At 36.6% G+C, this 27790-nt stretch overlaps 1 protein-coding gene across 2 annotated transcripts; it reads left to right on the plus strand.

The window, feature by feature from the left end:
* The first annotated feature begins 373 nt into the window (after nucleotides 1–373).
* Nucleotides 374–27777, plus strand: LOC145202664 (LON peptidase N-terminal domain and RING finger protein 3-like). 2 transcript variants are annotated; one of them, XM_080075676.1, is made up of 14 exons: nucleotides 374–672; nucleotides 1282–1411; nucleotides 1489–1663; nucleotides 1733–1878; nucleotides 2729–2847; nucleotides 7912–8034; nucleotides 15988–16288; nucleotides 18711–18827; nucleotides 22022–22178; nucleotides 22284–22466; nucleotides 22534–22686; nucleotides 22938–23148; nucleotides 25426–25530; nucleotides 27032–27777. In XM_080075676.1, exons 1-14 carry the CDS (start codon nucleotides 457–459, stop codon nucleotides 27182–27184), a joined length of 2289 nt encoding a protein of 762 aa, XP_079931802.1. In that variant the 5' UTR covers nucleotides 374–456; the 3' UTR covers nucleotides 27185–27777. The 2 variants fall into 2 exon arrangements, with proteins under 2 accessions (XP_079931802.1, XP_079931803.1); XM_080075677.1 differs by lacking the exon at nucleotides 18711–18827.
* Nucleotides 27778–27790: the final 13 nt, after the last annotated feature.

The following is a 27790-nucleotide window of genomic DNA, read 5'->3' on the forward strand; positions in this document are numbered from 1 at the left end:
TCTAAATACCAAGGTAAAAGGCTAAAAGCTATTTAAACTTGAGATACATGCTGTACCATGTCCAGTCTGTTTACCGCTGCTTGAGAACAGGGGAGTCAGTATCTTAAAGCCGTGCGCCTTTATCTTTATGTGTAGGCTTGTTATCTAATCAGTTTAATAACCAATTGTGATATCACAATTTTTTTCAGTTTTGCACCTTAACAGTTGGATTACCGCTTCAGAAAAGCGTTCAGTGCTTTAGAAGTTGTTCCCCATTTATTTTTGAAGCAGCAATTGTGATTATGTGACAGTCATGCTTATCTTGCAGCTGCTGTTTTACTTAGTAAGCTAGATAGCAGCGGCCAAATCAGGAAATTACAAAGATAACGCTAAAATCAACTATCGCTGGTTGTATGTTTGCAGATGAACCTTTTAGCATTTTTGTAACTTAATAAATGGTCTATTTGCAGCTGTATAATGACTGAGACATCAGTGCCAGGACATTCACCTGGTTTGTTTGCCAGTGAATCTCATGCTCTGAAAAGATTTAACCTAAAATCAAAAGTCAGTATCAAAGACACAATCGGTGCAGATGTACTCCAGGGAAACTTGATAAACTACAGCAGGCTTGCAAAGGACGAAATATTTTCGAAGTCTGGAATAATTCATGTTATGCAAGATCTTGCATCAATGGTATGAAAAATGAATAAAAGTTTACATATATATATCTGATATATATATTTATACCCAAGATAGAAATGTGTTTTGAAATTCTTGTTGTGTTTATAAATTGGGTTGTTCAAAGTAGAGTATTGACTCGGGCCGCAACAATGCCAATGCTATAACAAAAGAGTGTAGGCAAATTCAACTTTTAAGTATTTGCTCAACATGAATATGTACAATTGTCAATAAAACTACAGTCCCGCTTGCTAAAACTTTACCATTGGACAGGTTTGATTAGATAACAATGTCTATTTTTAGTAACAATTGTTAGTGTTTAGTTTAAAAACCTCTTTGGTATATAAAAGGGTCATACTGCATAAATTTCATCCGGCCAAATAAGAATAAAATACGAACTTTTAATGAGGTTACGGGCGGACACATTAAGCATGTCGAATCCAGTCCTTGGCCACTCAAAGTTTTATGCGGGCCGTAGGTTGCCCACCCTTGACTTATGCAATACTTATTTTTTTTACATAAATAACTGTTGTGTATCTGTAGCGACGCTATGTTTGTGTTAGTATAAGAGTTGCCAACCATGCCTGCTATGGTTAGTGGTTAACTTTTTTTTTGCATATGTAGATATCAGCGAACTACATTGATTTTGTCACCATTAATACATTGCTCGATATCATTGTGGAAATGGTAAATAGTTTGAAACAAAACATTTTTGACAACATGCTGTTGGATTCAAATGAATCTGCATCACCGGGTGACCATACAAATTCTGTCCTTTGAACTTTTTTAGTTAATCTGACTTCAATGGCGTTTTTTAATAAATTTTTAAAGATATTTTTATGGATCAATTGTCTTGTCAAAGCTGTTGCGAGTTACTCTACAACCCTACAACATTGCTCTGTGGACATACATTTTGCAATTTTTGCCTAAATGGAACAGAAAATTGTTTCAAAAATTGTATTGTTTGCAATAAGCCTATACAGCAAGATAAAATCCAATTATTCAGGTAATATATAACTATATTTTTCAATATGACAAGCATTTTTATGTACTAATGATCAAGTTTTTTGCTTAGTGGAAATGTTACTTTATCTGCCATACTTCAGAAGTGGCATCCAAAAGAATGGCTGAGTCGCTCACATACCGTTGAAGGGATGATACATTTCAAAAAGAAAGAGTACCATAAAGCAGTGGAAAAATTCAACCAAACTGTCGATTTAAGTCAGTAAATAGATTAATTCTAAATCTCCAAAATCACAGTGTCTCAATGATTTGCTCTTGTAACACATATTACAACCATGTGACAAGATTTTAATTGCTTTTCCACTTTACAAATATCACTTTTTGTAATTTAAATAAATGTTGCTGTTGTTTCTTAGTTAAAAAAGGAGAAAAACTACTTTTTATATTTTTGCAAAAATAAGGTATATACATATATTTATTTGTTGTTTCCAGCTAAACAAAAATAAGTTTATAGTCGTAGTCATGTCATTAATCAAACAGATCTGTTAAAGCGCAACAATTGTATTTGTTTCGAAATAAACAGGCATTTTATTGCAACAGAAACATGACATATAGACTAAAGTCAAATATTATTTGGCGCAATAACTTTTTGCAATAAAATATTATGATTTTTTAAGTTGATAAATTCCTTGCGCCAATATTAAACAATGCAATGTGTATTTAGGCAGTTTAAGTGTTGTTGTCCAGGTCTGCATTAATATTCCTCAGCCATGTTTTATGTCTGTTTGCAAAATATTGCAATGCCTTAACTTGATCGAAGGTGACCTCAGTTTAGGTGTCAACAATACGCAGTTGGTTATTTATGAAATGTGATTTGCATTTACTAAACAAACAACTAAACTGTATTGGTATATTGTCCCTTTCTGCCAAAGTATTGTATGGGTACAGATACTGCACATGATATATGTATTGGTGCCGATGATCAAAAGTCGCACCCCTGTATTTTTTTGTTAAAATATGTAAATATGTATTACATTGTTTAAACCAAAATTTTATATTTGCCATGAAAAACTTTTGATCTATGCTTGACAGTTTTCCTCTGTTTTAGGTCCACGAAGTCATGTTGCTTATTTGCACAGAGCCAAGGCACAATTTTGTATGAATGATCTTGATCTTGCTTATCAAGATGCCTGGAAAGCTATGTTTCTTGCCAGAAGCTGGCCTGAGGTATATACAATTATGTATGAATTACAAGGTCACACTCACATGCAATTATTATTTTTTGTATGTAATAATGCCTATTCATAGTAATGAATGCCGTCTAAAACTATAAAACTATTACTGTCTATGAGCATTTATTATGCCCCCCTCCCCCTTCCCTGAAGGGGACACATATTGATTTTACTCAAATTGTTTGTTTGTTTTTTTCTTTTTTTTTCTTCCCAAAGTTTGTCCGACTCGTTTTTCCATCAAATGTTTGATGGATTTGGGTGAAATTTACGCAGATGGTAGATATAGTTATGTAGATGTGCATCCCACTTTGTTTTTGTTGATAACTCCAGTCATAGGCGCCGACTTTAATTTTTTCCCGGGTATGCCATATTATATGACGTCACAAAATGACGTCATGAAATACCAAATTCATTTCCTGTTGCGACGTAGGGTGTGACTATACGTTCAGGCTTGCAGTATATAAGTTTACACACCAAAATTCCACCACCAGGCCCTTCTGCTACTGTTGCAAATCAACGCATGTTTCTGCGCGGTAGCACCACATTGCACAGTACAAAAAATGGGACCCACTTGCCGAAATTACGGGGAAGAGGGACAATAAAGATAAAAAATATTTAACTCGAACGCCACCTTTCGTCGCAAAATGCTATAATGTTTAAACATTTTGTTTCTCTTTAATAACTGTTAAAAAATGCTTTGTTTTCAAGCAACAAAGCGCAAACACCTCTGGCCTGGCCATTACAAAAATCGTTTAAAACGTTTTGAAAGTGTTTGTTTCCTTTACAACGTATCGCATATTTAACGCAGTGAATTGTGTGTGACGCATTATTAATTTTAAAGTTTAGTGTACTTTAAACGATGTACTGACCAGCCAGAAACGTTCGACAAGCTAACACGTTAATTTTTGTGAAAGTACCAGCCTTACGTTTGTGACGTAACAATTAGCGGTGTTGTTTTTTCGAATGAAACTAGACAGTCGCTGTTCTTGCGGTAGAGGCAGTTGAAAGTTAGAACTGTATTCTCATAATTTAGTTCACAAACGCTAAACGTTCTATCACGTGGTTATTAACGTAAAAGCCGGGGCTGCGTCAGCGCCAATACCTCAGTTGTGCTTATTACCACCATTTAATTTAATGTTTAAATTCCAATGGTTCCTGAAGACGTTGACATTACAATTGTCACAATTGTAATGAATGCGAACAACTCATAGGCTGTGAAACAATAACTGCGATTGAAATCACTCGTGTGTGTTACGTATTAGTTTATATAATAAAAAAATTTTATATAAAAATATGCGGCATACCCGAGGTTTCGATCAAATGTTTGATGGATGTGGCTGAAACTTATACAGATGGTAGACATAGTAATGTAGATGTGCATCCCACTTTGTTTGTCCAGTTAACCCCAGTATTTACCCCGCCAGCCCCCTAAAATGGGTGAGTTTGTAAACAATGTCAGAATTGGCTAAAATTGGGATAGCTTGTAAAGTATGCCATTTATAGATGTCAATTGTTGTGTTCAACCCTGTAGCCCTAACATTTACCCCAGAAGCCCCCAAAGCGTAAAACGTATTTGTATGTTACTGGACACCACAAACGAAAGATTTCTGTGGCGCAATAGTGTTACAAGGGCAACCAGTTAGGGTGAAGAACCCTTCAGCAGTAGGGTGAAGAACCCCTTCAGTTACCCCACTAGCCCCCTAAAATGGGTGGGTTTTTAAAGAGGGTTGGAATTGGCTGAAATTTGGATAGCTTGTAGAATTTGCGATTTACAAATGACTATTGTTGTGTTAAACCCTGCAGCCATAGGCATAGAGTTTTAAAAAATACTGGGGGTGCGCCGTTTGATCTTCCAAAAATGATGCCTATACCATGTACAGTATCTGTACCTGTATAAGATCAAATAACGACACCTTTTACGTGCTTTAGCATGTAGTTTCTATCACATTTATTTGCAAATAGTCACTTGGCGCAATTTCTTTGTGTTGGATTGGAACGTTTGCTGTGCATCTAATAACGTCTGATGTAACGAAAGGACGACTTGCCGAATCAGCCATTTAACAATGATTAAGTTTAAAGTAACGTGTTACGGCGGGAAATAAAAGTAAAGCAATTCACGTTTTAAATATAGCCGACTATGTATTGTTGACGCTTAAACTTAGGTCACCTTGGATCCAGTTTAGTCTGTTGCAGAGCTTTGCAAACGGACATTAAATTTGGCTTAGGAATCAATATATTAACTATTTTTATATTTATTTTTATTGCAGAGAGTTATTGCGACAAATAATACTAAAACGTTAGTCTATAAGTCATGTTTATGTTGCATTAAAATGCCCATTTATTGAGAAACAATTACAATTGTTACGTTTCAACCGACGTCTGTTCGATCAATGGCATGAATGCAAGCGCATTTGTTTGGCTGGAAACACATTTTAATTAACCGACGTAACTTGAACAAAGATGCGATTTTGACGTTATACAAAGGTTAAGGTCGGGGGTGCCACGCTCCCCCGTACTCTACGCCAGTGCCTGCAGCCCAAGCATTTAACCCGCTACCCCCCTAAAATGGGTGATTTTTAAACAGTGTCAGAATTGACTAAAATTTGGATAGCTTGTAGTCAATGCAATTTAGAGAAGCTGATTGTTGTGTTAAACCCTGTTGCACCAATATTTACCCCACTAGCTCTCTAAAATGGGTGAGTTTTTTAAACAGTGTCGCAATTGTAGGAAATTTTGTTAGCTTGTAGAATATTATATGCCATTTATGGGTGTCGATTGTTGTGTTTTACTTCTTTAGAACATTAATTGTTTTAAAATAGGTGAACAATGTCTGAATTGAATCCGATTTGTATAGTTTTCACTCTACTTAGCATGATTATTTAAGCCCATTACTGATCACAGTGATTTACCCTAAAACGTCCAATTTTCTTACAGTTATCTCTTGAAATGCAGTATTTACAATTTTGCATTTGTGGGGACCCATGAGTTTCTGCCTGCAGAAACAATTTTTTTTTGAATGACGGTGGCTAATATGGGGCCCAATGTAAAATGAGTGTAGGAATTGTATTGCCTTTTTATAATAGATTATAGTGTATGTGCAATGACAAAATGTGCTAAGCCACCCTTCTAGTTTATTTGGGGTTCAAAATTAATATGCATGTACAGATTATACGTCGATATACATTCTGTTGGGTACAGTTATAAACATAACCAACAAATATGGGCAAATAGTTATACTACGTAACAAAAAAATGGTGTATTGTGAAACAATTGTACCTAAAATTTCAGCGTGCGGCTTACAATCAAGGGCGACTTACACTATTTTTTTAACACTTTAACATGCGGCTTACAATCGAATAAATACGGTACAAGTGCACTGTTATTAAACCTTTGGATCAAGAAAACTTACTTTTTGTGTGATTGTTACCTCCATTGTGACCTCACAACACACATGAACAATATAACTTTTAATGTACATTGCTTTGTTTCAAGTATTGTACACCAGAAACTGTATTGTTTTTGTCCAGATTTTTTTCTGTCTAACGCAGGTTTGTAACTCTTGTTTGGTCAAGCAAGAGTGCTTCAAATTTATTCAATTTTGGACAGATGTTAGTTATTAATCGGAATTTGATCCACTTGAAGTTTGACCACGAATGACCCAGCGGTTCACCCACAGGCCCCCAAAACATAATTTGTTTTAAATGCTGGTTTGGTCAAAAAGAGTGCTATAAATTTATTCAAATTTTCAAAGATGTTAGCTATTGATCCTTCTAAAGTTTGACCCGAATGACCCAGCGGTTCACCCACAGGCCCCCAAAGCGAAAATGGCTGTACTGACCTAAGTACAGGATCTAGGAGTTTCATGCTTTGTTGGTCGGTGCAATGTAAGATATTCTAAATATTTTTATAACTTTTTATTGGATTCACCAATTTTGCACCCCTTTTACCCCGAAACAATCGTTTTTAGTTTTTCCAGTCCCTTAGGTCAGAATTGCAAGCCCGTTATATGTGCTAAAAGATTAAATTTTGAGAAAAAAAATTGTTTGCAGTGGGTTACTCATTTAGTGTTCAAAATTTTGGGTCAATGGCTATACCATTACAGCCCATAATGTGTGTAACTGGAAAGCCCAAGGGAGTGATTCACTGGTTTACAATTGCGGCGATTTAATACATAGTGGGAGATCGCTGCTTGATGCATGGACGGGAGTAATATGACGCAGTCTTTTTGATAATTATATCAGCGCAGTAATGCTATGTGGTTTTATTAAGTTAGATTAAGTTATATTTTTAGCTTTAGCGAAGGTTTTGTATCTTAGAAAGGATTAAAAAGATATTTCGGTTTTGTACATTTCAGGTAAACGTTGTTGATTAACATGAAGGTAAAAAGCTACATGTTTTACAAAGATGCAATAAAAAGTCATTAAACGGTCAAAAGATCTTTAAACGTTCGTTCGACAACTGTACTGCGATAGGCTACGGAAGAACAATTATCTGACAATAATGATTCAAAAAGAATACAGACAAAACTTTTTTAAAGTTGGATTAATGCTTTCTAATAATTTGTCTTTAGGAATCTAAAAATAACCACAAGATTTGTTTTCCATAAATCTGCACAAACACGCGTGTGGGGGGGACCCATTTGTTTTGCAAAAACGATCATATACTTTTGTCAACAATGTATACTGTTTGTATGACCTCCCGATTTTGAAATTCTGTAAATTGCACAAAAACCTTGGCAAAGTGGATCCATGTGCATGTGTTTATCATTTTTTTGCTATTTCATGCATAACATTATAACTATTAGAGCATAGACAATAAGTTGTGAAGTTTGGGCTGTTACTTTACTAATTTCTCCTTCAGGATCCAAAAAAAATTGCATTGTATAATTGCAGTTACAAAAGTCTCTATGTGGTAGATGCTCATTTGTTTTTGCTTGCAAAACAATAGTTTATTAAATGTCATGTAAAGATAGGAATCTAAATTAATTTAGGCGGCAAATATATATTTGTTAATTAAGATAAATACAAATTGACACTATATTGGAAAGCTTATTTTTTAGGTGCACCTAGTTTTGGGCGAAATTCTGTACACACAAAAAAATCTTGAAGAAGCGTTACTTTCTTTCTGCTTGTGTTTATCAAATGATGAATCAAACACAAAGGCAAAAAAACGGATTAAAGAGGTTTGTTTTATTCATTCAGAAGATCAACATGTATAAATGTTACTTTTGTAGTAGCCCTTACATTTTTTTCCAATTTAATAGTTTAGCTTGCTGGTAATTTCAGACTTTGTGTTTTACCCTTGCTACACCTTTGGGAAAAGTCATGCAGTTCACCCAAAGTCCCCCAAAATGTAAATTTTTTTAAACCGCTGTACTCGCTATAGTATGTCAGCTAGGAGTTTTATGCTTTGTTGGTTGGTGCATTGTAAGGCTTTCTAAAAAAATTTGCAACTTTTAATGGGATTCACCCATTCTTCACCCTTTAAACCCCAAAATTTTCTGTCTAACGCTGGTTTGTTATACGTGTTTGGTCAAGAAAGAGTGCTTCAAATTTAATTAAATTTACACAGATGTCAGCTTCTGATCCTAATTTGATCCTCCTGAAGTTTGACCCCAAATGACCCAGCGGTTCACCCACAGGCCCCCAAAACGTAAACTTTAAAAATGGCTGATCTGACTAAAGTACATAATCGAGGAGTGTCATGCTTTTGTTGGTCCAATGTAAGGTATTCTAAAGAATTTTCTAACATTTTATTGGATTCACCTACTTTTCACCCATTAAACCTGTCACGTTCCCGTTTGCACGGTTACGCACAAGATTGGGACTGACTATGGAAGTTCTTTTAACAGCTAACGCTCGTGTACTCTGATCGGCAGCAAACCTCTTCTTTTACATTTATTCACGTCCAACCACAACCAAAACAACAAAAACAACAATCCAGCACTACTTCGCAGTTATCTCTATCTTCTTCTCTGTTTATATGTTATGTTATATTTTAAATCGTTAGATTGGGGCGCTTATATGTCCTGCATTACAATGAACGGGAAAAAGGCGTTAATTCGCTGTGACCATTTCCTTCAGATAAAACAATGAACACTGCAACGGGGAATGGCGACACGATAAAAACTGGCACGCTGTAACAACAACACAATAGCGCCTGCAACGATAGACTCTAGAGTAGACGTATAGAAATTGTCCGTGATGCGTTGTAATTGGAACGTGGGATATTGTCATAGGGCGGTCTAGAATATTTGTGACACAACCCCGTTTTTAAAAGGAGATTTTCCTCGAACATGAAAATCTCGCGCAATCCTTCACAAATGTTCCTGCAACTCATCAGTGCCAACCGAAGATCCTTGCTTGCCGAAGGTGTTGCTTTTTCCATCCACCGATTTCTTTCTTTGCTTTTTTTTGCTTACTTCCGTACCCAAACCACGTTTGGAAATCCCCCCGATAGCGACATGGCTTGGAATCTCGGAAGGATGATTCCGCAAATTCGTTTCCTGACTGCATTTGTTGTTTCATCTGTTGGCGGGTTGGCAGGAACGACGGGAGACGGGAGACGGGTAAACGGGCTTGACACGTTACTCTCACTGGTCGGCGCCACGACAGTACGTGTAACGGTGCTCTTCTCCGTCGTCTGGTTTGAAGAAACCGTCTCGCCTCCCTCCACTGAATGCAGTTGTACGTTAACCAGCTCCTGAGATAACTCTGCTTGTTGCCCAACGGTCATCGTCTCAGGCGTGGCGTTTTGCTTCGTCGCTTGTTGTGTCACAGAAGCCGACTCTTCTTTGTCACACATCTGCATTTCCTCTTCAATGCATCCCTGCGAAGCATCCTCGTCATGCTGGTTAAACAGAGCATGAGCCTCGGCGCTGTCCGCTGCTTTGCTAATTGGCCCTGGAATGCGCTCTTGTTCATCCTCCACCAGGTGGACACGATCCGGATCGACTGACTTGTTCACACAAAGCTTATGCGCGTATGTCAGGTGCTCTGGACACTCGGCCACATTAGATGTCACCTTGTTTGCTTTTTCTGCACGGCGGTTCGTAGCTTCCAGCTCAAGCTCAAGCTTCTTCATGGCCAGCGCGTGCTCGCGGAATTCCCGTTCGGCGTCAAGTTTCCTTTGCTCAGCCTCATCTTCACGTCTTTTCTGCTCAGCCTCATCTTCACGTCTTTTCTGCTCAGCCTCATCTTCACGTCTTTTCTGCTCAGCCTCTCATCTTCACGTCTTTTCTGCTCAGCCTCATCTTCACGTCTTTTCTGCTCAGCCTCCCGATTAATTCTTCGCTCTTCACGTTCATGCTCACGGTCCTGTTTCACCTGCTCCTCAACATACTTGCGTAGCTCTTCGCCAGCGAGCCCAAATTGCTTTCCAATATCCAGATATTGGCTTGCAGACGCCATTGCCGATCTTACAGGGGTTAGTGTTTAACTTCGCGTTTTTAAGTCAGATCCCGGACGAGCCCCCAGATGTCACGTTCCCGTTTGCACGGTTACGCACAAGATTGGGACTGACTATGGAAGTTCTTTTAACAGCTAACGCTCGTGTACTCTGATCGGCAGCAAACCTCTTCTTTTACATTTATTCACGTCCAACCACAACAAAAACAACAATCCAGCACTACTTCGCAGTTATCTCTATCTTCTTCTCTGTTTATATGTTATGTTATATTTTAAATCGTTAGATTGGGGCGCTTATATGTCCTGCATTACAATGAACGGGAAAAAGGCGTTAATTCGCTGTGACCATTTCCTTCAGATAAAACAATGAACACTGCAACGGGGAATGGCGACACGATAAAAACTGGCACGCTGTAACAACAACACAATAGCGCCTGCAACGATAGACTCTAGAGTAGACGTATAGAAATTGTCCGTGATGCGTTGTAATTGGAACGTGGGATATTGTCATAGGGCGGTCTAGAATATTTGTGACACAACCCCGTTTTTAAAAGGAGATTTTCCTCGAACATGAAAATCTCGCGCAATCATTCACAAATGTTCCTGCAACTCATCAGTGCCAACCGAAGATCCTTGCTTGCCGAAGGTGTTGCTTTTTCCATCCACCGATTTCTTTCTTTGCTTTTTTTTGCTTACTTCCGTACCCAAACCACGTTTGGAAATCCCCCCGATAGCGACATGGCTTGGAATCTCGGAAGGATGATTCCGCAAATTCGTTTCCTGACTGCATTTGTTGTTTCATCTGTTGGCGGGTTGGCAGGAACGACGGGAGACGGGAGACGGGTAAACGGGCTTGACACGTTACTCTCACTGGTCGGCGCCACGACAGTACGTGTAACGGTGCTCTTCTCCGTCGTCTGGTTTGAAGAAACCGTCTCGCCTCCCTCCACTGAATGCAGTTGTACGTTAACCAGCTCCTGAGATAACTCTGCTTGTTGCCCAACGGTCATCGTCTCAGGCGTGGCGTTTTGCTTCGTCGCTTGTTGTGTCACAGAAGCCGACTCTTCTTTGTCACACATCTGCATTTCCTCTTCAATGCATCCCTGCGAAGCATCCTCGTCATGCTGGTTAAACAGAGCATGAGCCTCGGCGCTGTCCGCTGCTTTGCTAATTGGCCCTGGAATGCGCTCTTGTTCATCCTCCACCAGGTGGACACGATCCGGATCGACTGACTTGTTCACACAAAGCTTATGCGCGTATGTCAGGTGCTCTGGACACTCGGCCACATTAGATGTCACCTTGTTTGCTTTTTCTGCACGGCGGTTCGTAGCTTCCAGCTCAAGCTCAAGCTTCTTCATGGCCAGCGCGTGCTCGCGGAATTCCCGTTCGGCGTCAAGTTTCCTTTGCTCAGCCTCATCTTCACGTCTTTTCTGCTCAGCCTCATCTTCACGTCTTTTCTGCTCAGCCTCATCTTCACGTCTTTTCTGCTCAGCCTCTCATCTTCACGTCTTTTCTGCTCAGCCTCATCTTCACGTCTTTTCTGCTCAGCCTCCCGATTAATTCTTTGCTCTTCACGTTCATGCTCACGGTCCTGTTTCACCTGCTCCTCAACATACTTGCGTAGCTCTTCGCCAGCGAGCCCAAATTGCTTTCCAATATCCAGATATTGGCTTGCAGACGCCATTGCCGATCTTACAGGGGTTAGTGTTTAACTTCGCGTTTTTAAGTCAGATCCCGGACGAGCCCCCAGATGTCACGTTCCCGTTTGCACGGTTACGCACAAGATTGGGACTGACTATGGAAGTTCTTTTAACAGCTAACGCTCGTGTACTCTGATCGGCAGCAAACCTCTTCTTTTACATTTATTCACGTCCAACCACAACAAAAACAACAATCCAGCACTACTTCGCAGTTATCTCTATCTTCTTCTCTGTTTATATGTTATGTTATATTTTAAATCGTTAGATTGGGGCGCTTATATGTCCTGCATTACAATGAACGGGAAAAAGGCGTTAATTCGCTGTGACCATTTCCTTCAGATAAAACAATGAACACTGCAACGGGGAATGGCGACACGATAAAAACTGGCACGCTGTAACAACAACACAATAGCGCCTGCAACGATAGACTCTAGAGTAGACGTATAGAAATTGTCCGTGATGCGTTGTAATTGGAACGTGGGATATTGTCATAGGGCGGTCTAGAATATTTGTGACAAAACCCCAAAAGAATCGGTTTTAGTTTTAGGCCAGAAATACAAACCCTAATGAGCTGAAATTTTCAACAATTGTTTGCAGTAGGTTACTCGTTTAGTATTTTAAACTTTGCCTTAATCGGCCTAGTGGTAACCTTCACAGCTAATAATATGTGTACACTGTCATTTAGACTTACTGGTTTACAATAAAGGCGGTTCAAAGCAGAGCAGGAGTGCTCAGCTCGATGCCGGACCGGACAGACTTTTTACGAGACAGTCGTTTCGGTGATTAGAAATCAGCTGTTTTTGCGCAGCAATGTCATGTTGTTTTGTTAAGTTGTCACGGGCATTTTTAGTTTTGGCGAAGGTTTCACACCTAAGACGTGATTTAAACTCGATAAACCTGCTTCGGTTTCGTATATGTCAAGCAAAACTTTGTAGATCAACATAAAGATGAAAAAATAAACTTTTCAAAAAGCCAAGATAAATGGTCTTTAGATTCTCATTGTCAGCTTGGCTGCGGCATGACCACAGGTCACTAAAGGTCACTAAAGGTCAACTTGTAGGTATTACAAACACAGATATTTCGGATGATTTATTTCGGATGAAGGACGATTTTTCGTCATAACATAGCTTCTTTATTTTGACAAATCAATTCAAGAATCAATACTTTAGTCATGTATAAATTAGGCAAAACAGTATTGTTGAACACTAAGGTCTGTAATACAACTGTCAAAGCTTTGTAGGGAAATTTGTAATTTGTCGTTACGAAATCTAAAAATAACTGAAACATTTGTTTACTGTAAATCCGCACAAACACATGTGTGGGGACCCATTCATTTTTGTTTGCCAAAACAATCATATGGGCAGATCACATGATGTGTACAGTAAACCGATATAGGAAAGCCACCTCTCTAGTTTTTGACACATATATTCCAAAACAATACATGAGTTAAATATAAATTAAGAAAAACGTTATTGTTGAACACTAAGGATCTACATGCCATTGAAAATCTTCCAGCGACTATACTGCGAAAGGCTACTGAAGAACAATTTGTTATCAATACCTTTGCTGCAAAATATCTTTCTAATATGTCAGTGTCTGTAATACTGTCTTGGTATTCTCTAGACTCTTAGAGGAAAAGTTTTAACTGTTTCAAAACTAGCCTTGCACAGCTATATTGTGATCAAACCAAGAGATTAAATTCTCAGATTGGGAGTATTTTTTATGTTTTTTTTACTACTTTTGTAAATATATGACAATATATAGTCAAATGTGCTCAAAAAACAGTGCCTTTTTTAATACTTTTTTTTGATATTTTCTTTAGAAACTTTCTTTCAGTTTTTTATTTCAAGTTTCCTGTTTTCACCCCAACGGTTCTAAAGAAATAGGGTAATAAGAAAAGTGACCCCATTTTCTTTTTATTGCCACAGATTTTTTATTTGTCACATGGAAGTTTAGAAAATAAAAAAGTAAGCCAATAAAACATGTACTTAAACCAAAGCTGTAAATTTAACAAAACTTGGCTACTAGCCATTAACGGGTGCTATTCACTTTGCCTTTGCACTCATTGCTGCGCCGTCGTTGTCTAATATTTGTGAACGCCCGACATGGCGTGCATCTTGGTGAGATGGTCCGTATACTCCTGGTATGATGTCTTTGTCAATGGCTGGTCAAAAAAACTTCCAGCTTTTGAGAAAGTTTTCGAAAATCACTGGTTTTACAGAATGGGTGTAAATAGCTTTTCTTTATGAAAGTATTTTTTTACTATCACCAGTTTGAATATTCCTTCACAATTTGCATCATTTATTGATGTGTAATATTTAGACTCGTTGTGTAATAATGAGATTGTAATTGCATTGGTGTTCCCCAAGATTATTTTAATGCGTAAAGTGTTCCGTAGCTCGAAAAAGGTTAAAAAACACTGAGCTGGAGGGTGAGCTCCACCCAAACCTAGTTGCATACCAATGAAAGACTGGTAAATAAAAAAAGACCAAATCAAAGGCAAAACATACAGGGCAATAAAAAACAAAGAAATTTATGGCTTGTGTTTTTTTAGCTTATTTATTTTAACTAAGTTAATAATGAAATTTCTGTGTTATCTTTGACTTTTAGATTTAGTCCATATATTTCAATCAAAGTTCCATATGTCACTTCATTTTTTAAAAAATGGTCCCAATGTCCACTTGTTTTCCCCCGACATTGTTTTGTTTTTTATACCTTTTTCAGGGTAATAAACAATAATGAATTTTGTCAAATATTTTTTTAGTTTTCAAAATCAAAAACTTGTCACATAACTATAAAAGTAGCCCCAGCTTTATTGGAAAGAAAACTGACCTTTTGTCGCCAAAAACAAAAGTTTGGCATCCAAGTTTTAAAAAATTATATTTTTTGCCTCACTTGACTATAATTTAAGGAAGATATGGACAAAACCTTTTGAAATTTGGGATGATGCTTTCTTCTAATTTGAAAATATATAGGAAAACCACCTTTCTAGTTATTATTATGAAGGGGACACATATTGTTTTTGTCTATAATTTTTTTCTTTTTTTTTGTCTAACACGGATTTGTTCCCACGTTTTGGTCAAGAAAGAATGGTTAACTTTTTCAAATTTAAAGGAGTTTCATACTTTTTTGAATGGTACATTGCAGCGTATTTTAAAGAATTTTGTAACTTGAAGTTGCATATATCCATTTTCACCCCTTTACCCCCAAATATTTGTTTGTTTGTTTGTTTGTTCACATGTTAATGAGGTCAGAAAACAAGACTTAACCTGCTGAAATTTTAAACAGCTGTGGGTGGGGTGCTCCTTGTTGGCTGTTAAAAATTTTAGTGCAATCGGCTCAGTAATTACTCCTACAGCCCCAAATAAGTTTTTACATGCTGTCTTTTGTCAAATTTGTGCTCGCTCAGTGCACAGCTGACACAATGGGAGTGATTGACGATAGTGGCACATGGAAAAAATGCCCTGCTTCATGCATGAACGCAGTCGTCACTTGACCATTTTCTCACTAGTTGGAATTAAGATGTAACGATGTTAGTTATATTGCACTGTAAACGTTAATGTAGGTCAACTGATTCATGTTTCGAAACGCAAAGGGACAATGCAGCACGATTTGTTACACCTGTGTAACGTGACTTCTCAAACTGAAAGCGTTAATAAACCTGTTTCAGAACAGGATTTGGACATAAAAAGCCCAGCTAAGCAATCATTTTGTTGGAATGTAGAAACTTAACGGCGCCAGGGAACGCTATGTGCGGATTAAAAATCATCATTCTATTCCAGTTTAACAATGATTGTGCCCTATTTTTACTGTTACCAAATCGCATATGCATATGTGTGGGGACCCATTAGATTATGCCTGCAGAAACAATTATGTTATAAAGTGCCAGGAAAAAGCTACCAAAGGTGCCAAATATGTATCCATAATAAATATAGTAAATGGTATATGTGATACATTGTTAAATATGATGTAGTATATATAAACTGGCAATATATAGGAAAACCACTATTCTAGTTTGATTTGTCTTAGGTGTTGACAACTTTGGTGCAACAAAGACAGATGCAGGATGATGGGCAACTTTGTTACGACACACAAACTCATAAAAGAGCTTTAAAAATGGATGCCAAATCTGTAGTATCTTGCAAAAGAGTTTGTTCATCACCAGAGAGATTGGGCAAATCAGTGTTGGTAGAAGATGGAGCTACTATATGCGCCCCTGAACAAAATGATGCCATGTTCTACAATGATATGATAAGTCAATGCAGTTCGTACATTCATCCCAACATTAACTTTGATGATTTAGATTCAGATTCAACTGGTAAAACCAAAGGTAAATGTGGGTTTCCTTAGGATACACATATTGTTTGTATTTTTTTGCTTTTCTCCATCTACATATATTTTCACACATGATTAATAGATGTGGACAGTTGATTCCAGCCAATTTTGACTCTGGTTTACCCAGCAATAACCAGAAACCACAAACAGTACATAATATTCATAAATGGTGTTACTTATTGTTTTGATGGCTCAAAACTGTGATGCTTTGTTGGTTGGGACATTGCCAATTGCTTCCAAGCATTTGGTAACATTTAGTTTGATGTTCCTACTTTATACCCTTTCAAATGTAAATGTTCATTTTTTATGTCAATCCGTATATTACAACATCCAATAGGGATTGATTGACAAGTTGTAAGCAAATAGAACAGTTATTTTGGGCAGTTTACATGCAGCATTAAATGTTAAGTGGTTTTAAGCTATTTTTTAGTTTCAGCACGAGGTTGCATACCTTTATTATTATGGGTCCCCTTCCTTGAAGGGGACACATCTTGATTTTACTCGATTTCTTTTTTTCTTTTTTCTTTTTTTTTTTTTCTTCCCTGAAGTTTGTCCACCCCTTTTTACCCTGAAATGTTTGATGGATTTGGATGAAACTTTCACATATGGTAGATGTAGTTGTGTAGATGTGCCATCTGCTTCGTTTGTCATGATAACCCCAGTATTTACCCCGCTAGCCCCCAAAATGTAAAATGTGGTTTGTGCGCACCACAAACGTTAGTTTTGTGTGATGTTATGAAGGCAACTACATATGGTACTTATGTTTGAGGATTGCTTGGTGAACGTGTTTGCGGATAGCAGTCAAGGGGGTTGTTCACAGCCTTGTGACGTCACAAGTCATTACGGTTGTTGGTTAAAACGCCCCCTAGTGGTCAAATTGAAACATTGGCCGATTTTGACAAAATTTTACAGGATTGTTGTTTGGGTCATTGCAGATTCATATTTTCAACATTAGGGTGAAGAACCCCATCAGTTACCCCACTAGCCCCCTAAAATGGGTGAATTTTTAAACAGGGTCGGAATTGGCTGAAATTTGGATAGCTTGTACAATTTGCCATTTACAAATGATGATTGTTGTGTTAAACCCTGTAGCCCCAGCATTTACCCCACTAGCCCCCTAAAATGGGTGAATTTTTAAACAGGGTTGGATTTGGCTGAAATTTGGATAGCTTGTAGAATTTGCCATTGACAAATGACGATTGTTGTGTTAAACCTTGTAGCCCCAGCATTTACCTCACTAGCCCCCTAAAAAGGGTAAATTTTTTAAACAGGGTCGGAATTGGCTGAAATTTGGATAGCTTGTACAATTTGCCATTTACAAATGACGATTGTTGTGTTAAACCCTGTAGCCCCAATAGTCACCCTACTAGCCCCCTAAAATGGGTGAGTTTTTAAACAGTGCGCAATTGTTGGAAATGTTATGCCATTTATAGGTATCGATTGTTGTGTTTTACTTCTTTGTTTTAAACTAAACAAACTTTAAACAATGCTTGAATTGAGTCGATTTGTATAGTTTGAACTTTGCATAGCATGACTATTTAATCCTAGTACCAATCACAGTGTTTTACTTTACAACACCAATGTTTCTTATGGTTATCTCTTGAAATGCAGTATTTACAACTTTGCATGTGTGGGGACCCATGAGTTTCTGCCTGCAGAAACAACTAACGTTTTAAAAGACGGTGGCTAATATGGGACCCAATATAAAATAAGTGAAGGAATTATATTGCCGTTTTAGAATACGATTTAGTGTATGGACAATGGCAAAATGTGCTAAGCCACCCTTCTAGTTTAAACATGAAATAAACACATCAAACATTACTCTTGCTAAAGGCAACAAAAGATGAACCCTGTGACATAAAAACTGCATTGAAATGTTGTTTTGGGCTTGACTATCATGTAGGTAAAGGTTACTGTAGCTCAACATGTACATGTTGCAAAACAAAGTTGGAAACAAATACTTTGACCACAACATCTAATTTGGCAGTGTTTGTAATAATGTTTGATTTTCTAGCAGCAGTTTGATAACAAGCTTTAGAAACAAAAGGATTAAATACTCAAGCAATTGTTAGTTTTTTTACTCTTCTTCTTTATTACTTCATAAAAAAACACTCTTAAAATGTAAAACAGAATGTGGACAAAAAGTTTGGGTTCAATTTAACAATATCATTCTGTGTTTTTTATCAGTTGTGTTGCTGTATTATTAAAATAAATTGCACCATATTTCAAGCATAAAAATGATCAATCTTTATTAAGTATTTAAATACTGCCATTGTTTGTTAAGCATGCATGTAAAATAAGTCAATATTACAGTGTTTTTTTGGCCTAAATCAAATTAATTGAGCGATGCCTAATGAAAACAGTGTTTATCAAGTATTATACAGCATTAAGTAATTCTGATTTATTTAAAAACACAGAAGTACCTGTTTTGACTGAAGAAATAAAGAAGCGTTTAAAATCATCTTTGCTGTCAATTGCATCTTCATTGACAGAAGCATTTTTTGCAACCATGTCTTTAAGCAACAGTAAAGAAAGTAAGTTTTTATCAATGTGCATCTCAACAAAAGAATTAAAAAGGTCACTAATGTTTTACATTCTTTCTTGCTATTTATGGGTCCCCTTCCGCAGGGCAAGAAAAAATGCAAATTTCCCGGTAAGCTAGCAAAAATTTCCCCCCACTTTTCGGTAAATCTCCCCAGTTGCTGTTCGTACAAATATTATACATAAGGCACCGTATTTCACTTGCACTTTTCCTACATAACACATCGTCCGAATTTCATCATCTTCACTCGTTAGTGGAAATTTGAACTGTCTCTGTAAGTCTGGATTAAATACGGTTATGTCATTCGTACAGGCAATTTTTTCGCGCACCCTTTGTATAACATCATAATCGCATCTTTGTTTAAGTTACCTCGGTTTTAAAACGTGTTTCCGGCTAAACACATCTGCATTTGTAGTCAAGTCATTGATCGAACAGACATCGGTTGAAATGCAACAATTGCAATTGTTTCAAAATAAACAGGCATTTCATTGCAACATATGCATGGCATTTAGACCAACGTTTTAGCATTATTTGACGCAGAAACTGTCTACACTAAAAGATTATAATTCCTTGCACCAACTTTAAACAATGCAAGGTGCTTTCAGATGTTGTTGGTTTGCATCAACGATTTCTAACCTGTGTTTTATATCGGTATGCAATGGCCTAAACTTAATCCAAGGTGACCTGCGTTTGGGTGTGAACAATACATGGTCGGCTATATTTGAAACGTAAATTGCTTTTACTCTTACTTCCTGCCATAACAAATTGCTTAAAAACTAAATACGCATTAAAATTGCTGATTCAGCAAATCGTCCGTTCCGTATATGTTATAAGACACAAAGCAAAAGTCCCAACCACAGGAAGAAATTGTGTCAAGTGACTGTTTGCAAAAATAATGTGATAGAAACTACAGACTAATGCCCGTAAAATGTATTGGTTTTTGGTCCCATAGGGTACAGATACTGCACATGGTATGGGTATCGGTGCCAATGATCAAAAGTCATACCCTGGGTATATTTTAAAACTCTACGCCCATGAACACTTACGTCACACATCACACGTCATGATGCCGGCATATTTAACAAACTAATAGAAGCTGGCACAGTTATGTTATTCTACCCTACCGCAATATTTATTTTGGACTTTTTGTCTACCTGTCAGACAAACGGCCAATAAAAATTTCCCGCAAGTACGACCAATTTTCCGGGAAGGAGCTTCCCCACTTTTTCCCGCCATGCCCTTCCGTAAAGTGTCTGTATTTTCTTTTTTCTGCCTTACACCACCGGTTTGGTCAAGAAAGAGTGCTTCTGACAAAACCGATTAACGGGGATTGCAATTTGCCAAGCATTTTTTCCCGATCATCTGAATTCTATATAAACAGTACAACATGCCAATAGAGTTGGTATTTACATTTCTTGCTGTGAAGCTCATTCAGGGCAACAGGAATGATTCTCTTCTTTGAAAGTACAAAATAAGTGAAATCACTCTTTCATAACTTGGCCAAAGCTTACACCACTACACAGAAGGTGACTTCATGCCCACAAATTCTCTTGGTGTAATCGGTCACTAGTTTAAATAATGCTCAGCAACTCACATTTTGGGCACTCATCACACATACATTTGCAACATTGCTATGAAAGAAATAGTATCCAATCTAGGGTAGGCCTACTATATGTTCATCAATAAAAAGGAGGACCCATTGTTAAAAAACATAAAAAAGCTTAAATAGGGCCCAATAAAATAGCAAGAGCAAAATATATTAGACGTTTTTTTTTGGCAGTCAATTGGTCCAATATGAAGTTTAGCGTTAATCACGACAAACTAAGGTTATATTTTCACTAAAGTGCTGTGTAAAATCCACCATATTTCTTTAAAAAATAAGCTGAAGATTGGTTCTGGGCTGTTTTTAAAGATATAACTGCACCAGTGATATTTGGTAAATCTAAAAATTCAAAAAGGAGGACATTTGGGCACGTTTTATGGTCCTCAGAGGACAACTTGGTTTTTGTTAAAAAGGAGGACATGTCGTCCAAAAAGAGGACCTATGGTAGGCCTAATCTAGGGCTGTTATCAAACAAATATTTATTTGATTATTTAAAAGTTAAGATTCTTTGAAAATTGATCAAATAATTATGGATCCCCTTCCATGAAGGGTATAAATATTGTTTTTGTCCGTATTCTTTTTTCTGTCTAACACTGGTTTGTAATATGCATTTTGTCAAGAAAGAGTGCTTCAAAATTATTTAAGTTTAGTCTTTTGTTAGTTGTTGATCTAAATTTTATCTTGCTGAAGTTTGACCCAGCCGTTCACCCACCGGCCCCCAAAGCATATTTTTTTTAAAAACAATGTACTGACTAAAGTACATGTTACTGTTGAGCACTGGGTGCTATTGAAAATGTGTCACAAGGTCATTAACGGTCATGCGCATTTGGCACGGCGAGAGGTTACTGCAGGTCAATGTATGTTTGCGAAACAAAGGTAATTAAAGAACAATTTGTTTTGTATACTTTTGCTGCAAAATGGCTCCTTGATTATTAGTGTTTCGAATACTGTTAAGGTTTTCTAGAATTTTTTTTGCTTGTTTTAAAACTGGCCTTGGACTGCAATATCAAGGCCAAAGCTATTAGAGACAAAACCTTTGAAGTTTGAGTTGGTGTGTTCTGCTAAGTTGTTCTTAAGAATCTAAAAATACCTAGAACATTTTTTTAGCGCAATCAATTCTCATTAACATTTGTGGGGGCCCCATTAGTTTTTGCTTGCAAAGTGGGTAGATAAAGTGGTGTGTATAGTAGAAAAGCCACCTCTCTAGTTTAACTGACAAATTTCCAATATAAAATGTAACCTGTAAATTAGTATAAAATGTAACCTGTAATTAATGTAATTAGTTTTGATACTATGGCAGTCTTGTAAGAGCTTAAATTGTTTTGTGACTTAATGTCTGCATAAATTGGTTAAAATTAACAATATCAAATGCAAAACTAAATTTAGTTGGCCCATAAGACAGTAAGATTTGAGTGGTAGTTTACTAAATGTTTTGACATATTATTTTAACTTTATAATATGAAGTGTTCCTAAAAATAGTATTTGTCATTTTTTTAGCTATTTACCTATTCACAGCATGTTATTTTTAATTATAGCAGCATATTATTGTTGGGATTCATGACTGTTTTTCACATTGTTAACAGCTTCATCATTACTGAGCATCCAGTCACAGTTGGATAGGAAAGTTAATGCGGATCTTTTGGATGAAACAGACTTCGAGTGCAGCTTGTGTATGCGACTGTACTATGACCCTGTGTGTACACCTTGTGGACATGTTTTTTGCCAGTTTTGTATTGAAAGGTGTGTTTAAAAGATGCTTCAAAAATAATTTGCAAAAATAAAATACTCCAGTTTGTGTTTCAAAGTTTCAATATGTTGTTCTAATTTGTATTATTTGCTACTTAGATGTTTGGATCACAAAGCTGTTTGTCCACTGTGCAAACAATCAATGAAAGTGTATTTAGCTGAGACACTGGAAAATATCCATCCAGCATGTGATTATGTTACTAAATCACTGATCAGGCATTATTTGCCTAAAGAATACAAAGAAAGAGAAAAACTCCACTATCAGGAAATTGATGAACTAACGTATGTAATCAATAATTTTTGTTTGTGTTCTGTAATAAATAGATGTATACCTGATTTTTATATTTAGGCAAACAAAGCCAATATTTGTGTGTACAATTGCATTTCCATCGGTACCTTGCCCGCTGCACATATTTGAACCCCGTTATAGATTGATGCTTCGAAGATGTCTTGATCACAATCAGAGGGAGTTTGGAATGTGCATGCCAGCAGATAAAACATGGTAAGCATCGTTTGCAAATAAACAATGTTATGTATATTACAGTTTTAATAAGGCTGATGTGCTTTCTACTAATTTGTTCTGCGGAATTCGAAAGCAATCGGACCATTTTTATAACTGGATAAAATTTGGGACACCTTGTAAAACCTGCTATTGCAATGTATTGAGAATGGTACTTGACCCCAACCTTCAATGTACAGTTTGTGATAAATATGTAACTTTTACATAGCTTTTAATAATACTTGCTGTTGCAGGCACCATCCTATCGGTACTCTGCTTAAAGTACGGGATGTTAAGTTTTTTCCTGATGGAAGATCAGTCGTTGATAGCATTGGATATCGAAGATTTCGAACCTCTCATTGTGAAGTCAAGGATGGATACAATGTTGCCAAATATACATACATTGTTGATGAGAAAGTTACTGATCCCCAATTGTTACAAGATCTGTTAAGACTGGCCGACAAGGTACGACATATTGCATACCACTCCTAGATTTAAAAGATCAAATATATTAAACATAAAATTTTGTAAAAAATGAAATGTGTTAAAATACGAGTATGTGTTGAAACTAGAGATGTACCGAATATTCGGTTTCGGCCGAATCGAAATTTCGTCGATTCGGTACAACACTAGTTAAAACCTTTTTATTACTCACTAATTTAACAGAAAAAACATATCACTTACTGTTTGTGCTATCCACATAATGTTTATCAGATTTTATGCATTGAATACTTGCATTTGGCACAGACTTTTTTTTAGTTAGGGTTGACTTTCAAAATGCTTTACATACACCAATATCAACATGGTGATGTTTATTATGGGTCCCCTTCGCTGCATTATCTACAACTTTGCATGTGTGGGGACCCATGAGTTTCTGCTTGCAGAAACAACTAAGGTTATAAAATACAGTAGATGGTAATATACCCAATATAAAATAAGCATAGGAAATATATCAATGTTTTAAAATAGGTTATAGTGTATATGCAAGGGCAATGTGTGCTAAGCCACCCTTCTAGTTTTTATGTTATCATGGGTCCCCTTCCCTGAAGGGGACACATATTGATTTTACTTAAATTGTTTGTTTGTTTTTTCGATTTTTTTCTTTCATTTTTCTTCTCCCCAAAGTTTGTCCGACTCGTTTTTCCATCAAATGTTTGATGGATTTGGCTGAAATTTACACAGATGGTAGATATAGTTATGTAGATGTGCATCCCACTTTGTTTGTCCAAATAACCCTAGTATTTACCCCGCTAATCCCTAAAACGGGTGAGTTTGTAAACAGTGTCAGAATTGGCTGAAATTTGGATAGCTTATAGAGTATGCCATTTATAGATGTCAATTGGTGTGTTCAACCCTGTAGCCCCAACATTTACCCCACAAGCCCCCAAAGTGTAAAACGTATTTGTATGTTACTGGGCACCACAAACGAAAGATTACTGTTGCTCAATAGTGTACAAGGGCAAGCAGTTGTATGTTACTCGTTTGTGACTTTGTGGATTGCTTGGTGAACATTTTTGTGCCATGACAGTTAGGGGGTTGTTAACAGCCCTATGACGTAAGAAACATTAACGGTTGTTGCTCAAAACACCTCTAGTGGTCGAAAATTTAAACATTGGCGGATTTGGCTGAAATTTTGCAGTTCTATTGATTGAGTCATTGAGGTTTCATATTTTTTTAGTTTGTGTGTCGGACCCCATTAGTTACCCTACTAGCCCCCTAAAATAGGTCAGTTTTTTAAACAGTGTCGGGATTGGATAAAATTTGGGTAGTATGTGGACTATGCTATTTGTAGGTTTCAATTGGTGTGTTTTACCTTGTTGCCCCAACATTTACTTAACTAGCCCCCTAAAATAAATGTACTTTTAAAAAATGTCCTAATTATATGAAATTTGCAAAGTTTATTAAACATACTAAGTCCTCAAATGTTATGTTTTGCCCTGTAGCACCACAACTTAACCAACTAATCTCTAAAATGTGTAACCTTTTTCACAATGTTCGAATTTAATGAAAATTGGACAGCTTGTAGAATTTGCTATTCATTTTTTGTTCTACCTCATTATGCCACTACTTACTCCTTCGTTTCTTTGAAAAAGAACATTAAATAGGACATACTTCAAACAATACCTGGGGTGAATCTAAAATTATATAGTTTGTACTCTACATAGTATTAATATTTAAGCCCAGTCCCGATCACTGCGTTTTACCTTACAACACTAAACTTTCACATGGTTATCTCTTGAAATGCATTATCTACAACTTTGCATGTTTGGGGACCCATGAGTTTCTGCTTGCAGAAACAACTAAGGTTATAAAAGACAGTGGATGGTATGGGACCCAATATAAAATAAGCATGGGAAATATATCAATGTTTTAAAATAGGTTATAGTGTATATGCAAGGGCATGTGTGCTAAGCCACCCTTCTAGTTGTTTTACTATTTTTGTAAATATATAACCATATTATGAAAACAGGATATGGATAAAACCTTTTGAAGTTTGGGTTGATGCATTCTACTAATTTGTCCATCTAAAAAAGAATCTAAAAACAAATAATTAAAAAACCTTTTTACCATGACTAATTTGCATAAACATGTGTGTGTGTGGCCCATTCGTTTTTGCTTGCAAAAAGCAATCATGTGTGTAGATCAAATGGTGTGAAAAGTAAATCGATAAATAGGATACACAATGTATTAAATGGAAATTTAGAGGAAAGCCACCTTTCTAGTGTATCAATTGTTTTTAAGGTGTATGCTGCTGCTCAAGAGTGGTTCGGAGCATTGTCATCTGTTGTAAGCAGCAGGATCACCCAACACTTTGGATCATTTCCTTTCAAAGACGAGAATATAAATGTGAGTTTATAGCAGTTGCCTTTACCAGGTTGCATACTTTACTGTACATAACGCTCTTTACATGCTTGTTTTCAACTTTTGACCCCTGTTGACCGATCAGTACAGCCAGAGACTTACCAGGTTGCTAGAGATTAAATTCTCAGATGGGGAGTATTTTTTTTACTACTTTCGTAAATATATGACAATATAATGTAAACAGGATATGGATAAAAGGGTTGATGCTTTTTACTATCTTGTCCTTCGAAAAAAAAATCTAAAAAAAAAAAAGAATTGAAAAACCTTTTTTCCATGACTAATTCGCATAAACACTGGTGTGGGGACCCATTTGTTTTTGCTTGAGATAAATAGTGTACACAATATATAAAATGGAAATATATAGGAAAGCCACCTTTTTATAAATTAAGTAAATTAACTTTCAATGGTTAACTCAAGCTTCAAGATACAGTAAGCCTCGGTTAATCTGGACCTGTTTGGACCAAAAAAATTCGAATTAGGTGAAGATCCGAATTACCCAAATTGGTGAGCCTTAACACAGTGGTTCCCAAACAGGGGGAATGTTGTAATTTGTAGGGGGGAATTTGTGTCACAATATTAATCTCTTACTGGTTGTCCGTGCTATGTGTTATTGCTGCATTTGCCATACATGAGCTGAGAAAAAGAAAGTTCTCATAAAATCGATTTGAGGCATTAATGCAAAAAGTGGATGTACAAAAAAAATTAGAGAAAAGAAAAAAAAGACAGAGCTTTGCACTTGTTTACGAATTATTGTGCAAGTCTAGGTCACTAGATTGAGCTGATTGTGACGTCATTTTGTTTGTGTGATATCATGTGATTTAGATAATGCTAGATTTTTCGATATATTCTTGAAGGTTATGATGTTAATATAAACGATATTTTAGCAAACTAAATTTGTAGGGGAAATTAGATTTGAATATCGACTAAAAGGGTGCATAGAACAAACAAGGTTGGGAACCACTGGCTTACCATATTACAAATCATTTGTACCTCAAGTTTTATCTGACTTAAGTGAAAATCTGGATTGGCTTAATGACCCCAGTTTTAGGTTATGATTGTCGCACATGTCACGTCATTGTGAAACAACTATGCTTGTAGATTACTTGCCCTTTGTATGGTTGTGTAAGTTTTCCTGCAGAAGTTGTTCATATTCTATCAATGTCGTACTTGAATTTTCTACACTTTAATAGGATCACTTCCAATTTACAATTACATTCATGTGCAACCTATGTGTTTCTGCTTGTAGAAACAAATCTGTTACAAAATAACAGTAGCAAACAGTGCTATGTAGAATATATAAACTTTGTTCCTGTGGTATTAATTGAAAATAGCCATGTTTGGCAAATGGGCAGTAATGATATGTGTTTTAACACAAAAAGAAAGTCACTCTTTTACAATGATTTTAAACACACTCAACCAACACTATTAGGACAAAGCGGTAGCATTGGTTGCCAGCAATTTTTCATGTCTTACTATTACTTTTTAGACCGAAAATGGCCCAAACTGGCTTTGGTGGGTTCTAGCAGTCCTCCCAGTAGAAGAACGTGTACAGGCTACTATTCTGGGGAAAAACATTCTCCGGGAAAGACTTCTGATTATTCACCGTGTTCTTGTGTGCTTAAAGCAAAAACAGAAATGATTACCTAACATTACTTTGTTTGTAAATTGCATTTAAGATGTTTAAAGTGTTTCTGGTGTTGTTGCTCATTATGCTACATACTACCACTGCAGTGGGAGTCACAGTCTGTGCTGTTCTTATTGTTTCGTGGATTGTTACAGACAACAAGATTGTGTAAATGTCAGAAAAACATACTTTGCGTGTAGACAACGTTTATTTCACATAATTCGTTTGTCATTTTTAATTAAAAGAAACATGAACACTAATTTACTTTCAACAGTCACATACAAATATTACACAACTAGTCATTTTTGTTTGTGTTATACAGATATCTGAGATACTGATTTACTTGTTTATGGAATAACTGTTTGCAGGTTTTTTGTCAGTTAAATGTCGTTAATGCACTTTGCTCAAATAGATAGGTGCTGAGATAAAACTTCTTTCTTACTTTTTATGGTAATACAAAGACCCACAAAAAGTGTTATTTGCTCTGCTTATTATGGGTCCCCTTCCCAGAAGGGGACACATATTGTTTTTGTCCGTATTTTTTCTTTTTTCTGTCTACACTGGTTTGTAACGCTCGTGTGGTAAAGAAAGAGTGCTTCACATCTGGACATTTGTTAGTTA

The sequence above is a fragment of the Phallusia mammillata genome, chromosome 7, assembly GCF_965637545.1.
Source record: "Phallusia mammillata chromosome 7, kaPhaMamm4.hap1.1, whole genome shotgun sequence".
Lineage (NCBI taxonomy): Eukaryota > Metazoa > Chordata > Ascidiacea > Phlebobranchia > Ascidiidae > Phallusia > Phallusia mammillata.

Bases quoted from the DNA above. Each gene is read 5' to 3' on its own strand.
- LOC145202664 (XM_080075676.1), top strand. From the start codon at position 457: ATGACTGAGACATCAGTGCCAGGACATTCACCTGGTTTGTTTGCCAGT. The intron at 16,289-18,710 runs GTAAATGTGGGT...TTAAAAACACAG, and splicing joins TTCAACTGGTAAAACCAAAG to AAGTACCTGTTTTGACTGAA. The intron at 22,467-22,533 runs GTATGTAATCAA...TTTTATATTTAG, and splicing joins CAGGAAATTGATGAACTAAC to GCAAACAAAGCCAATATTTG.